Raw genomic sequence first — 15,608 nt, forward strand, 5'->3', positions numbered from 1 at the left:
GGGGGAGCTGTGGAGGTTTGTAGCGGTAACGGGAGCGGAGCGCAGGGCCCGTCTGCGCCTGCCTCCGGGATGGGGTGAGAACGGGGGATGCTGAGGGTTCCTGTGAGGTTCTTTATAACCTCACCTTCTGAATGTATTTTATCTTACAAGGATTTAACCCCCAATCCACTTTTCTTTCTCTGAGACGGTATTTTTTTTCTTTTAAAAAAGATTTTGTTGCTTATTCCGGCTATTTGGTGCAGTAATTAAGGATATCCTGCTTTGTGACACAGCAGTGTAGTAGGAAAACAAGTATTAATTCTGTAAGTAAAGGAGTTAATTTGGAAATAGCCTTAAATACAGTTCCAAACCAGATAAAAGTTATTTTGGTAAACCCTCTAAATGCAATAGAGATTTTATTTACAGCGTAGGAAAACTAGGGGGGAAACCCATTTTCTTGCTTCTCACTAACCTAACTGTGACTAATTACTCTTTGCTTAAAAAAATTAAAAGGAACAGATTAAATTTCTGTCTGCAAGGCACAAATTAATCCATTTACAGAATTAGTGCTCCATTAGCACACAGGAGCCCAAATCTGTCTCAGAGGGGACGGTAGTGTTTGAGTTTTGGAGTCATTCCAGTAGACTTTTAGACAGGCTGGTGCTGACTTAACATTACCTCTTCGTTTGCAGCGGTGAGCACTGTGCAAAAGATGAGCTGCGTGCATTTTGGGGATGTAGGAAGGGAAGACCTTGTTCTGTCTCTAATGTTACGGCTGCATTAGAACGGAATTAGTATGGGCCGTTGCTTGTGCTTTGTCGCAAGCTCGTGCTTATGGTTTGATTATAAATACTCTTGCAGATTAGTTTAAAAAAATCTGTATACCTGTTTTCTATTTTTTTTTTTTTTCCCCTTTTCTGTGAGAGAGCTGTCAGTCTTGACTGTTGCATCTGTACTGGCCTGTCTGTAGGCAGTCTGTCCTTCTGATGATGTCTTTGGGTCCATTCAGACAGACCAGGTTCTGCTGGTTGGACATGATTCAACTCCAATTTGGAAGCAATATATTCCTGGTGGTGCTGTGCCTGAGCTCATAAGCCTAGAGCTAATAAGCCTTGCCGAATGGCTCATCTTATTTTTTTGGGCAGCGTGTTGCTCTAAATGGTTATGCGGTTCCTGGATCCAAGCTGGTTCACATCTGGCCAGCTTGAGGTCTATCTGCATGTGGCCATGGCGATGTGCTCTCAGAGTTCCTTTTATTTTTTCTTTTTTTGGTGTCCACTTTGGAAACAGATGCAGTTTAAATCACATGAAAGCAAACAATCTTCTTGCAAATCCACAGCAGGGAGCGGAGCCAGTGGTCCTCACGCAGAGGGGAAGGGAAGGAAAAGGAGCTGTTTGTGCAGGAGAATTGTGGACGAGCAGGAAGGTTGGCCACAGGTCTAGTTCGAGTAACTTTAGAACAAGTGCAAGGTTCCAGTGTTTATAAACCAGTGCTGTTTTGCTAAAAAGACCTAATGGGAACATTGCCCATATTTGTGCTGTCTAAACACTTATCTAGCGTAGAATACCTTTTGCATTAAAAACTTTCACACAATCATAGTTTTCCTGTGTAACTGTACTTTAAATAAACCCAACATTGCCTGGTTTTGCCACTTCATTGGCACTGCAAAGCGTCTGGGTTTAAATGAGCAAGGAGTAGTGGTAGAAGAGACCTTCAAAGAAACAAAGGTCTCGGGGCTAGAGAAGTGCTAGGAGGCAGGGGATGATCCTGATTTGGGGCCTGCCTGACTTTCTGACAGCAAACAATGGAGACAGGTTTTAGCTGAGCAGCTGATTTTGTGCATGGGGATTGATGGAGAGTGGTCAGGTGTTTGGGAGCACCTGGGGGGTACAGAAAGCGGGCAAAAACACTGGAGAGCAAAGCTTCAAATTGGGTGACACAGAAATGGTCAGAATGGGCTGATTTTGCTCGCTCTCTGTTATATAGTATAAAAATTTGGAGTATCCAGACAGAAATGAGGGAGGGGACGACTCTTGATGTGATAACTGCAGGAAGAAGATTTAATAATTATGTAGTTAAAACACACAAAAAACATCTAGGAGAAATGTATATGCTGCATTTAGCTGTTAGATTAAAATGATGGATTCTTTGGTTTTAAATTTTTGGGGAGATGATACTTAATCAGTTAAAGCAGCAACTCTTTCAGCACATTTCATATTAAAGAGGCATTTATACACTGCTAATGAAAGAAACAAACTGTAACATCATCTCCATTCAGTTTGATACCAAAATGTTTGTTCATTTTCCATCATCTGTGTTTGAAATCTTGTAAGTGAAATTGGTAATGGGCATACGTCTTCAAAGTGCTTACTTTTTTGGCCTTTTTGATGCTGAAACCTTAGACAAGCTTTTACTAGAACTTGTGTCTTGCCTTTTTCTGCCCTCTGACTATAGATAAGCCTTACAGTTCTCCTCAATTTGCTTTTTAGCTCCACTTAGCCTTCTAATATTCTTTACCTGATATGACTCGGAGAGAACAAAGAGTAGCTCGGGTGCCTTCATGCCAGCGCGGTCTGTCTGATGTTGTGCCATTATGGGGAGGAGAGGCAGAACTACTTCTGCCTTTTTTTATGGAACTGTGATGGCACTGAGGATACAACGTCCTTTTTTCGTACTATGGTAACTCTTGCTACTACCTAGCTGTGCGTTAAAGAAGCCTAACAAATTATTTTCTCTTTTTTTCTTTTCAGAATGAAATAAATGAGGTTCCTTTCTTTGATATCCAGCTGCCTTATGAACTGGCACTGAAGATATTTCAGTACCTGGGCAAGACTGAATTGGGAAGGTGTGCTCAGGTAAGTGCTGCTGACAGTTTGCTCCTCTGATACCGCGTAGAATTGGCAGAAATATTCAAGAAACAGGCACCTTGGTGCAGGGAAGATGTGTGGTAGCCCTAGTAGCTCAACTGATTGTGATTTTGCTTATTGGAAGTACCTCCAAAGCTGAATTGAAAAAATAATAGTACATGAACTGGATATATAGCTTGCAGTTGAGTAGAGTTAAATAAAACATTCGTGGCTTGGACAAAAGTGGAGCCTTAAAATTTAAAATAAATACTTGCAAAGATCCCTTGATTCAAGTGACTGTATTTAGGAACAAGTGAGCATCTTGCTGCAATATTTAGAACTTAACGCTTTGCAGTGCTAAGGGCATGGCAAAAAAGCTGTTCCCCCCCCGACTTTTCAGTGTGCGACGTGAACCATAGAAGTTGGAGTAGTAGCTTTTTGTCTGTAATAATTTAATGTCAGACTAAATTCTTAAATGACACTGATTTCCTCCCCCCAGCTCTGCCCTGGCAAGAGGTTTATATCTTTCTTTGGTGATACTTAAGATAACGCTTTCACCAGTCTGTACTCAGACATGGCCCATAATTTATGTGTAGTTGTAAACTGCCTGTCTCTTCAAGTAGCTTTACTAACTTAAACACTCACGCACACCTGACTATACTTAGGACTGTTCAGCCCACACTATTGAGCCTCTTTGTCTCCTTTCTTCACACATTGAATGATGAACCTCCTCTCTGAATGAGTCTTCAGAGCAAACTTCATTGGCAAGTGCTGATTACCTTGTGAAATAGAGTAGAATATTGTGGATATTCATTGCAAGCTTCTCCCGTGGCCACTATTTAGTGGCTCAGGCTGGTGTTCCTTAAGCTTTCATGTACGAAGCACATCTAGCAACTTCACAAAAATCCAACCAAAACCATTCTTTGTGTTACATTTGAACTGTATCCTAGACTGTAAGAGAAAGAAATGTTAACATGTAAAAACTGAAAAGTGACAGACAGGGTATAGCTTTGTTGCGAGTGGTAAACTAGACACAAGTATTAGCCAAATGGCACATGCATTGAAGTGAAATTGGGCTTTTAACATTCAGTATGAGCAAGTCATAGTGTTAAATAGCTACAGGTGGTTATGGCTTAAGTCTTTGACTTGCTAATGCCTTTTAGGAGCAAGGACTGTTAGAAGAAAAAGAATTCCTCTTGCAGGGCTTCTGTTGCAGCGGAAAAAATTCTCTAGGATTATTTTTTGGTGCTGTCCAGGAGACTGTGAAGCTTTCAGATGTGCTCGAGTTTCTGTCATTTGAGGTAGAGCTATGTCATTGGTAATGGCCACATCCTATGAAATGGAACAGGATTGCATTTTTGCAGTGGATTACTTTAAAGTTATTCTTACTGTGTCTTTTTTTTCCTCTTAGGCATGATCAGTTTACCTCATGGCATAGTAAAAAGATTGGCTGATGAAGGGCTGCTCCTTTTTTCTGCGCTTGGGCTGCACTTGATTTCTCTCTCGCTCGCTTAGAGTTTTAACTTGAACTTGTTCTCATAAGATGTGTTTAACACTGAGAACATTTTCCACATTTCTCATTCGCTTTCTAAGACTGAGTCTGTTGATCCTACGTGGCAGCTGACAGGTAGCTGAGCAAATGCCCAGTGTTTTACAACGCTTTCTGAATGAGATGAATATCCAATGCTTTTAGTGCAGATCTGGCTTCTTTTTAAGTGTTCAAATAAAAAGCAAAGCAATAAAAATAAATACCATTTTCATTTTTCTCTTGGTGATTTTGTTTTTGAAGGGGGGAAGCCCTCTTCTGTTAAATGGAAAGCCCTGCTGCTTTACGGTGTTATCGTAGAAAGGTTTTTTTATTAAGGCGCCTTGGGATTTTAGTGAAATTGGGCCAGTTAGTGGAACTGGCATCATGAACTATGTGAGTGCCTTTGGAGAAAACCTGTTTGCTTAGTTCTTTATGCCAAATTGGTAACCGACTAACAGTAAAGTAGCCTGACTGCGGAGCCTCTTTGAGATTTAATCACAGCACAGACTGCTCTGGAGAACTTTTAATTTCACCCTGATATTTCTCCCTCCCCCTCTTCCCCACAGCTTTTCTTTGATTTTTCGAATTAGTACTATAAAACGCAAACTATCCGTATGGCACTCGAAATACGAAAGCCATGTGCAGCATGTAAATTAATGATGTCATCAGTTCCTGAGCGCCGGTGGGTTCGCAGTAGTTGTGCGGTATTCAGTAGCATCCAGCAGACCAGTCGCCGTTGATACTCCATGTTTAGAATTCAAAGAGAAAGGTATCCAGGACTTAATGTGTCGGCAGAACAGTCCAGAGTAATGGCAAAATTTTCCCTCTGCTTTGCGCCAGCCCTGTGAGAACTTTTGATTCTGTTCTGACCGTTGAAAGCAATATCTATGCGACGAGCGACTCTCTTGTGGCTTCTGTGATGAGCGGGTTTGAGAACAGTCAGTCCTTCCTCCTGGCTCTGATGTCGAGGGACAAGAAAAACAATCACTTGGGACGCCACAAGTATGACAAATTGAAACGTATCAGAAGTGTTGTTTGGGGCTGATACCGCAGACATCTGCAATGAACTCCACTCATGGCCTGAGGACCTGGCCTTAAAACTCTCAGCTTTGCGATAAGGTGATGTGTCTAATCTATGAACTTCTCCGTATACTTAAGAGTTGTTACTGCGTTCTAGTAAATACCAGAGACTGCATAAACTGCATTTTGTGGTGTGAAATACTTCTTGACAGTATGTACTGAATTCTGGCAATCCTAAGGCAGTCTTATTTCTGAACGGATCGGTGGGGAATTGCCTTCAACGGTTAGCGTTTTCATCTGAGGGATGGTTTAGAAATGTTTACCAACACGACAATTGTGTATGTATCTAGGACAAGGGAGACTGTTTCTAGGAATTTAAGAATGAATTGTCTGGCATAAATCAAGAATTTCAGGTGCTTGCCTCTAGAGCTTCTGGAATTGTCAAGCTGTTAGGCTTTTAGTGTCTAGACATTAAAAAAAAAAAAATCTCCTATATTCTTTGAGCATACTTTTGCATCAGGGTTGTATATAGGTAAAAGTCATCATCCGTCCTCCTCCTAGTTTAGAGAGAGAGCAGAGAAATGGATGGATAAGGTTATACTGGGCTCAGGATGAGGCTTAAAATAACATTATGGCTGTGAATTGAAAAGATGAGCAGCTTCCACCTGGTAAATGTGCATCTGAATGGCTTTGGATTAAATACTGTTTGGCGCTACGTATTGTACTGAATTGAAAGTCCAGATATTTCTAATTGAGGCCCCCTGGCTTCAGCCAATGGACCTTGAATATCTCTTTGTGCGACTAGGGAAGAAAATAAACCTAATGAAACAAAGACAGTTATCAGATGGAGAGGGATGAATAAACCTTCATTAGGATTTGAGCCAGTTGATTTAGACAGGATTAGAAGAAATTTAGGATTTGATGGAAGAGGTGGGGTTTTTTTAGGGTTTTTTTTTTCTGGGGGGAAAAAAAAATCCCCCAAAGGCAAAACCAAATAGCAAAACCTATGTCAGCGAAAGCCTTTGAAGTCCTTCAGAACATTATTACTTGCTGAACTATAAGATATAAAACTGTTCCTGTGTGGAGCTCAGGGGAAACCAAAGTTTCTTTGCTGAGAACAGTTGAGAACTGTAGTAAAAAGAGAATAGGAACACTAAAGACAAAATTGAATTGGGGACTCTAAATCTATAAACAACTCTCTAAGATGTTGTCATTGGTCGTTGTTGGAGTTTCTATGCAGTGTAGATTTGGAAATAATTATGTTCGTAGTTTAGTAAGAGCTTTGCGTGTCTCAGCTACTCTCCAACAAGCAGAATGTATGGGTGCATATAAATAAAGCCGTAATGCTCTGGCTTTCGGGGCCTCACCTGAAACTCTAAGTCAAGCAGATCTAATAAAGCTGACTTCAAGCCAATGGCTGGTTTTAATGCGGCAGCTCACAGTGGTGCTGTAAAGTGAAATGCTTGAGACGCTTTTATTAGAGATTTCTTGCAGCTGAGGCTCGCTCAGTGGGGCTTTTACAAGGGATTGTCATGCCAGTTTTGGTGCATTAAGAAAAGGCTGCGTTAGGGACCCTTTGGAAATTCATGCTTGTAAAGCAGCAGGGTTCGATGTAATTTGATTTAAAAAAAAAAAAAATCATAATAGGATAGAATCTTTATTCTCCTTGAATGTTTGTTCCTGAAAGTTGAAAAGGCAGTCTAAATTTTATGTGGCCCCCCTGCCCCCCCTTTGGTTTTTTTTACTGTCTTTATAAAATGCTTTTAAGACCTTGAAACTAGAAAGGTCTGTGCAATATTGTCTATTTTGGCAAACTCCAAAGGTGCGTGTGTGGGTTTTTTTTCTTCAAGGCAAGGCAAAAGTTGGCATAGCCTGGCTTTGTTTGCTCCTGCTTGCGCGTTGGCCTGTCCCCTCTATGTCAGCAGAAACGTGCTGCTGGGACGGGAGGGGGCAGAGGTGCCGTTACTGTCGACCGGGCTTGGCCGGGGTGCTCAACTCCTGCAGAACAGCTGCTTTTTTGTGTGTGTCAGCAAAAAGCTGGGTGGTTTTTTCTTTTTCTTTTTTTTTTTTTTTTTTTTGAGCAATAATGTATGGATTTATATGACTTTAAAATCAAATTGAGAACAAATTCCCCACTAAACTGTAATGGTTTGAAATTTGTATTGCTTTTTTGCTTTTTTTTTTTTTTTTTTTTTTGCTTTTGAACTTCCTGAGTCTGTCCCTATAGGGACAGGAGCATTAAGCACTACTTTTTTATTACAGGATGATGTATAATGCTAGAGAAGACTCGGTGCTGTTTCTGTCATTTGTAAGGCGGTTATGATTGCCCTATCCAGGTTGTTTTCTTTGTCTGATGATGGAAGGGGATTGTATGTCTGCTAGTTTGAATTGAGGTCTTTTGGTGAATAACTAGAACATTAGCTCTGCTGAACGTGGATATTCCTGTTTGAGAGCTGCTCTTATATGTAGGTATCAAATCTTAAAAACATATTCAGGTTACTTAGTCCACCCCCCTTTTTTCTCTCATGTTAATTTTTTTTTTTCCCTTGGAAGAAACCGGTCATGAGATCTCTTATGATGCAGTTCTTGATTCCTAGTGAGACGTTGGTGTTTGAGAGCAGTAATGACATATGCGTGTCTTTACAGCAAGACCAACAGCAAGGCAGTGTAAACAAGATGGCTAGAAGCTTCATAAAGTTTTCAAGGGGAGATCTGTGCTGTTCACTGCCGAGCATACTGTCCCACTGTTTGGGGACTATATAGTACGCAAGGAGGTTTGGGACCATGTGTGCAAGATGTTCTTGCCCTTACTGTGACCCCAGGAGCCCTGTAAGACACAGGGTCGTGTTTATTGAGTGCTTTCTGGACCTCACCTGCTATCTCCCTGCGATGCGGTGGGTGTTCTGGTTGGGCTGACTGGTCAGTCTTGGCCTGATGCTGCATTTAATACGGCAGACCAAGGCACGCTCTTCCAAGTCATCACATGTAAAATTTTACAGAGCACATTATAAACGCCGAGATTGCTTGACTTATTTAAGGTGGTGTTTTCCTAACCTCGCTGTGAGCCTCACTGCACGCACTGTTGCTCCAATGGCTTGCGTTCTGCAGGGACTTCTATACCAGCCAAAGGGATCTCATACTTTCAATATTCCTCATGATATATCATTTTGTGAAGCTATGCTTTGTATTTGAAAGCTGTGGTTTTAACAAGTCTGAAGCATGGTGTGCACGATAATGATAAAATACAAAGGTGATTAATCTGATAAAATAGAAATAGTTCATCTTCCACCCCACAGTGCCGTGGTGTGTCTGTGTAAACGTGGAACGAATGGCAAGTAAACACGAAGACGTGGTCCTGTGAGAGTTTGTATCAATGGGAGACCTAGATTCTTGGTGTGATCTTGGGACTGAAACGGACATTAGATGCTTAATTCTGAGTTGCTAAAAATGATGTCAGTCTGAAAAGGGGTTTTTTTTAATCTTTTGGAAACAGCGTACAATTGATTATTGCCTTCACCAGCAGCAGTTTTCATGGGTTACATCTGGTTTTTTTTAAATTAAGAATTACAGAGAACAAATGCTACTTAAGTTGGCTCTTACCTCTTGAATCTTTCATTCTGAGCCCACAATTGATTATGATGAAGCTGTTCTCTCCGAAATGGACAGCAACTTGAGGCTACTTGAAAAACTTAATAATTCATTCCTGTTTATGCATACTGTAATACAATAGGTTATAAATCACTAATGTCATACACCTAATCAGGCATTGTCAGTAGGATTTGAGAGATGTGATGATCTGAGAGGTTTTCTTAGCTACAAAAATGAAAATAAATTCATATTTTTGCTCTAAACTTACAATGCTGTCTTAATTGTTTTCTTGCTGCTTTTTCCTTCAAAATTTTCTAATACGTTGACATTTCAGGTTGGCAGTGTGGCCGCTAAACACTGGTATCCATGTTGCATGGCGTCTTAGTGGAGTAGGAACTCGATTATGTTCAGAAGAATGCACAGAAAACAAGCATTTTGTTAAAGGTGGATTTTTTTTTTCCCCCGTACTGTCAGCAGTGTATTTGTTTAGATAAGAACTTAGTCTCAGTGCAGGCCTATATTGGTTTATAGGTGTATATTTCAGGTGTTATTTAAATAATTCTATATGAAATTTAATTTTTGGTTATAACTTTATGCTATATATATAAAAATTTGATTTCTAGGTCAGCAGGACATGGAAAGTACTTGCAGAAGACGAAGTGTTGTGGTACCGGTTGTGCCAACAGGAAGGGTATCTGTTAGATACAAGCATCTCTGATCATTCCTGCTGGAAGCTCGCCCTCAAGGACTGCCGTGTCAGGGAGCGCACTTTGAAAACCAACTGGAAGGTAAAAGGGAATTTCTTTAATGGGATCCAGATGCTGTAGAAAAATGGGAACCTGGTTCAAGCAAGTGGTAGTGAAGAGTTGGTCTTTTGTAGTGCAGCTTCTTTCTGCCATTTAAAAGGGGAAAGCTGCTGAAGGATTTATGAGACTGCTCTAGCTGTAATACTGTTTTTTTTTTTTTCCCAATGACTGATTACTTCTGGGAGCGAGTCTGTTTGCTATGCTACTCCACTGACTTTGGTGAAAGAGAGATGTTTATACTTCAACCACCCCTTGATAATGAGAATCAGCCTTTAAGATGAAGGTTCCTTCCCCTGCTCATTACATATCCTGGCTAAAAGAAAGCTATCTTGTTGTTGTTGTGATAGTTGTTTCTCTACCTAAGGATTATGAAGGATAATGAAGAGCGATAGCTGCTTTCTCCTTCATTTCTGCCTGTAAAAATTCCAGGAGATAAGCATAAAATAGAGGGTCTTCCCTCTCAGCTGCGCTGTCAGTAGCAATAGCAAAGCTTGGAGTTTTCCAAGAAGCAACAAATGAACTTGGTCACTTCATGTACTGCAATTCCAACACCATCTTTCTGTGCAGAACCGCATTGGTGCTGTGAGCCAGCTGCAATATGAGGTGGGAAAAATTCTTTGTGATGTACATTCTTGCGATGGAGTTGTTATTGCTGGGTGAGTATGAGGTTGCTTAATGCTCATTTAATCTTCACTGTTTGAGATCTCATTGTACTGCTTTTTAACAAATTCAGAAGAAGTATCCATTGAAGGCAACAAGAATGAATTTTTCTGACTGCAGTTCCTTTGTGGGTGAGGTATATTGTCCTTAAAGTGACTGATAGTGATGATTATTAACAAGTCACTTCAGCGGTGCAACTTTTTATTGTACTATTCAAAAAGCTATCTCACGTACTTACAGTCCTTGTAAAAACTACAGTACTTTCTGATGAACTGTATCTGTATCTATTGTTTTGCTGTGGAAATACTGTATTAAATATTGTACACGTCTACTGAAAAATGCTCTTTTTATTATTTTTTGCATAAAAATCTCTTGATCACAAGGATATTTTTGTCTTCTGTGGCAAGATAACTTTAGAAGGACTGTTACTTTTCTCCATTGTTATTTAAAAGACAATGTGGGGGGGAAAAAACCACCCACCTAAACCCCAGAGAAACTCAAGCTTCTCTTTTCCTATTATAAAGCTTTGTCAGGACCTTGATTTAATGTTAGCTATTCATTTGGTTTACACTCTTAAATACAACTTTAAGAACCTCCCGCACTCCTGGAAGAGGTGACCATGACTGTCTCAGTAGGTGCAAGGCTTTACTGTATCCTGCTTGAATTTTATGGGTTCAGTAATTAGTAGCCCTCCAGAAGTCATCACACGAGTAAATAAAAATTATATCATCCTGGGGGCAGTCAGAGGACGCTGTCCTTAACATACCAGAGTTCCGTATTTTATGGCAGCACTTCATGTGAGTGGTATGCTTAGGCATTGTGGGATTAGAGAAAACTACTCATAAAATAGTGTAAAATCCACACACTGGTTATGAGAAAGGTGCCTTGAATATATTGCGTGTGGATAACTTATATACATTGAAATGCTTTTGAATGCTGTTGGGCAACTGAGAGCAGAAATCTCAACTAGCAGACGGCAAGAGGGAAAGGGGAATTTTAATCTTTGACAATGAGTTTGCTGGTTGTTTTGTGATTTGTGGGTTTTTCACTTCTGCGTTTGGAGGTCTCCCTTTCTATTCCCTTCCATCCTGTTCATCGACTATTGCTTCTCTTTCTCTGCTTTTCATACAACGTCTTTGCTGCTGTAATCAGTTGCGTTATAGCCATGAAAATGCTTCTGCTGATGAACTGTGTAGTCTGTGACCTCTAGAGGGGCAGTGCCACACAGCGGTTAACCTAAACAGTGGCCGTGGGAAGAGGCTTGAAGAATTTGTGTGGCTGGAGCACCGCAGATCTCGCACTCGCTCCCACCTGACGTTGAGACTTCTTGGGCCACCGATCGGATGCCGCAGCTCCCAGCCTGCTGCGGTCCGCAGCTGGGATCCAGCTCTGCGGATAGCAACCTGACTGCTTTTGTGCCCTGCAGCTTGGGCAGCGTGTTTCCTGGCCTTGGCTAGGGATCTCCACTACTGTATCTGTTCCACTGTATCTAATGAAACCTCCTGTACTATTTTGGGAGCCAGAAACCCCAGTTGTCTCCACGCTGGTGCCAAAGCCTCCAGCTCTTCTTTTTCTTCATTTTCTCCACTGGGTTTATATCCAAACAGGCAGTGTGTAGAAGGTAGGCAGAATAAATTTGATTTCTAAAGAATTAATGAACAAAGGAGATTAATCCTCTATATTAAACTCAAATAGTCCATATTTTAGCTGGATGTATTACAGAAGCCGGGTTTATGCAGTTTCACACAGTCTTTTCGTATTGATTCCCTAGTTCCTCTAGTATCTCTTGATTCTTCTGGTGAGTTTGCCTCAGTTGGCATGGTGAAGGGAGGTGGTGCTCTTAAAGAATTTAGGTTCCTGTAAGGTTCATGAGAATAGGTAAGGAGGTAAGAGACCACAAAGGGAGAAGCTGCACGTGCGTATCCATTAGGAAAAGCAATTTTAAGGGTTTCACTCAAATTTCTTTTCAGTAATTTCCCTTCTCTGAGAAAATGAATTTTAGTAATGAAGTATCTCTTTATGAAGCTGTGAGCATATGTTTGATAAAACAACATGGGGAAATCAGCCTTTACCTCGTCAGTAAATGAAATGCTTAGAATATTAGAACACAAAAATTACATTACTTCCTCTGTCATTTACTACTTGCCCTTCACTCTGCTTTGGTAGCTTTAGATCTCTGAAAGCATCTCTTAAATTGCTGCAAGCAGAAAACTGTTCTGTGAATCTTGCCCAAAAGAAGAAGAATTTGTTGTTCTGCCAGTGATGATCGAAGTCTGCGAGACAGTAGCACGCTGCTCCTCCCCTCAATAATGTCTCGTAGTAAGTAGTAAATATCAAACAAGACAGACAAAGTTATAACCAGAACTTCCGAGGACATTAGCAGATTTTGCAGGGAAATACTTTGTTCATGACATGCATTTGATAAGTATTTAGGATAGGTAGATTGAGGAATTTGTTGGGGTTTTGTTTTGTTTTTTTTAAATCCAAACATAAGCCTCCCCTTTCTCTCCCAGCCTATAGTATTGTACTTAATGGCATTGTGCTTTCAAATTTGTCATAAAAGTGTAATGAATCTGGTGATCAATAGCGAGCTGTTGCATTCTTTCAGTACTGAAGAAGTAATTTAATAGCTGAGGTTAACAGACGTCAATTTTCTTCTCGGTATAAATATCAATTATCTGTTACATCTAATGATTATATCTCTGCTTTCGCAAACACTTATGTGCTTAGCTTTATACGTGAATAATCGTAGATTACAGCGATACTTGCCACGTGCATAAAGCTAAACAGACGTGTAACTTTGCAAGACTTGAGAAGTTGGTGATGATCTTAAAGCTAGTTTTGCATGTGGCGTTTCCCAGGGTTTTCTAAGCAGTTTCTTGTGGCATAATTTACCTTTTTTCTGTAGTCAAGTTGCTGCACTGGAGAAAAATAGGACCACTCTGTTTTTAGCAGGTTTTTTGATGTCTGACTTTGGGGAGCAGCTGCGGCGCTCTGGCTCAGCTCGGTCAGGCCAGCCAGGCATTATTCTCTGTCTTTATAGCTGGAAACTGTGGCAGTGTATAGCAGCTGCTCCCTGGTTTCAGGAGGTTCAACTCAGGATCTTGGGAGATCAGAGAATGGTTATAAAAATTAAAAAAGGGGTGGAGAGAGAGGTTCTCCAGCAGAAATGCTGGGGCTGTTGTGTATTTGGGGTCTTGGAGGAAGGCTGGGAAAAATCTGATTGGATTTGAACCTGTGCTGTGATAGACCATGGTTAGTCAACGTAACATCTGCGGTAGATCTAGCGTGCTTCATTAGACTGCTTCAAACTCTGCTGGAAAGTGCAATAACTTTTATTTTAGTTGCTGTAGAGCTTTTTTTTAAATCTGTCTGAAAATGAAGTTGTACAGGTTGTGAGCAGAGTGACTTACAACAGCAGCTACAAGTACAATACGTAGAGGCATAGTTTGCCTGAACTGGTTCAGGAGCGGATCTCTTTGTTAACTTTGTGTAAGGAAGCAAAGAGAAACTATACAGGGCTAGCTCTCCCGTAGAGAAACGTACCTGTTTTCTTGCACTCTCCTCTATTTTCTCTGCGCTGCTGCCAAAGCTCAAGCCAGAAGATGGCAGAATATCAAGGATTGATTAACTGCAACCTGAGCTGCGAGTTGAAGGTGGCTGCTCGCAGCTCCTCTTTCTCAGAGCGCCTTGCATTTACTGGCTGACATCAGATAATTCAATCTGGCCTGCATGCAGAGCATCTTGTGTTTATCATTAAAATTTCATCCCAGCGGTTACGATGCTTGTTTTCTGGGTCAGACCTTGAATCCCTTTTCATTTGAGACAGCGGTGTTTGTGGTTACCTCACTCCCAATCAATGTTGTATTCGCCAGCCTTTCTACAGTTACATGTCTCGAAGGATCTTCTTTAAAGGGATGTTGTCCTCCCCCCGCCCCCATATTCAATTCAAATGTAGTTTCTACTTTAAGTCGGAGTTTACTTAAAGCAATTATATGTCTGCTTGCTTGGCTTTTACAAATTACTACTAATGATTAGGTTCACTGTACCTAATGCTGTCGCGTGTTTGGTTTCGGTATGGAATGCCTGGATTTCTTCAGCTTCTTTTAATAAAATCTTAAACAAATCTCTTTCTTTTTCCCTTTTTTTCTTTTAAGCAGGCACATGTTCAGACAATAAAATTGCTACTTTTTCTTTTCCTTCTTGGCGGTGTTGACAGCCACACTGATGGGCATTTGTAGTCAGTCAGAGGTGAGGTCCTCCTGGAGATACCGATCTCGGAGCATGCCCCTGGTCCTTGTTTGAACTGTGTTGCATTACGCAGCGGATCCTGTGGCGTAACATGTCCCTAACATGTTGTGAGACTGGTTTGCTGTCTGCCCGGCTCTGTGTGAAATACTTAATTTGTGGCCGTCCTTGAAACCGTGCGGTAAACTTGCCTTGTGTCGGTGGTGATCATCTCACCCCGTAAAACCACACCAAGTCTGCTGTGAGTCAGGGTGATGTTTTATTGTGCATTGTGTTAACTTTTTTATGCTTATGGAAAGGGCGCTGTGGCTTTATTGCTGCTGTTTGTAGCCCTGAAAGCTTCCCAAATGAGTAAAGACCACCCTTCCAAAGACCCAGAAATATAAAGGTATCTGATGCTTTTTCGTTCTTCAGTTTTCTTTGACTGAAGGAGGAGTGGTAGGCTGTTAGTTAAGAGCTTGCATAAATGGGAGATTTAAGGGCATGCCTCTGCTGTGCCACAGACACCGGTCTAGCGGATGCTGCGTGGAGTCCTGCACCCCTTACAGACTCGGCTAGGAATCAGCCCTGGGTTCTTCTCTTTGTATTTTAACTGCAGAGGTTTTCCTCCTTCCCCCAGTGAGTACTATCTTGTTTCCTAGAGATTTTATTTTCTTGAGTTAGGGCTAGTGAGATTCGTGTGCGCCGAGTGCCTCAAATTTGCAGATTAAGACTCCCTCCCTTCTCAGGGTGGAGCACGCCTGGCACGGGTGGTATTTCTCCAAGTGGTGCTTGTAAAGGGAATGAGAAGCAAAAGAAGAACTTTGTGTGGTTAGAGGAATCATCTGTTTTAGAGGTAGTGATACGTTTTGATTCGCTCATGCTGAGAAAGTAAATGCACTGAAATAATTTTCGTATCGTTGTCTTCGTTCTGAAGGAGCCTTACGGGAGTT

The 15,608-nt window shown here is 41.1% G+C and overlaps 1 protein-coding gene across 6 annotated transcripts in view; it reads left to right on the forward strand.

The window, feature by feature from the left end:
* Positions 1-15,608, forward strand: part of FBXW8 (F-box and WD repeat domain containing 8) — a 52,179-nt gene that overhangs the window by 456 nt on the left and 36,115 nt on the right. For all 6 annotated transcript variants that reach the window (XR_015707245.1, XM_087768821.1, XM_087768818.1 and 3 more), the window contains exons 2-4: positions 2,731-2,835; positions 9,586-9,750; positions 10,336-10,424. Coding sequence is in view for 5 of the 6 variants with exons in the window: in XM_087768821.1 (XP_087624947.1) it covers positions 2,731-2,835; positions 9,586-9,750; positions 10,336-10,424 (359 nt within the window). In the remaining variant the exon portion in view is untranslated. The remainder of the gene's footprint in view (positions 1-2,730; positions 2,836-9,585; positions 9,751-10,335; positions 10,425-15,608) is intronic.

This window comes from Nipponia nippon, unplaced genomic scaffold (genome assembly GCF_047370975.1).
Source record: "Nipponia nippon isolate SJK-2023a ecotype South Korea unplaced genomic scaffold, ASM4737097v1 scaffold_30, whole genome shotgun sequence".
Lineage (NCBI taxonomy): Eukaryota > Metazoa > Chordata > Aves > Pelecaniformes > Threskiornithidae > Nipponia > Nipponia nippon.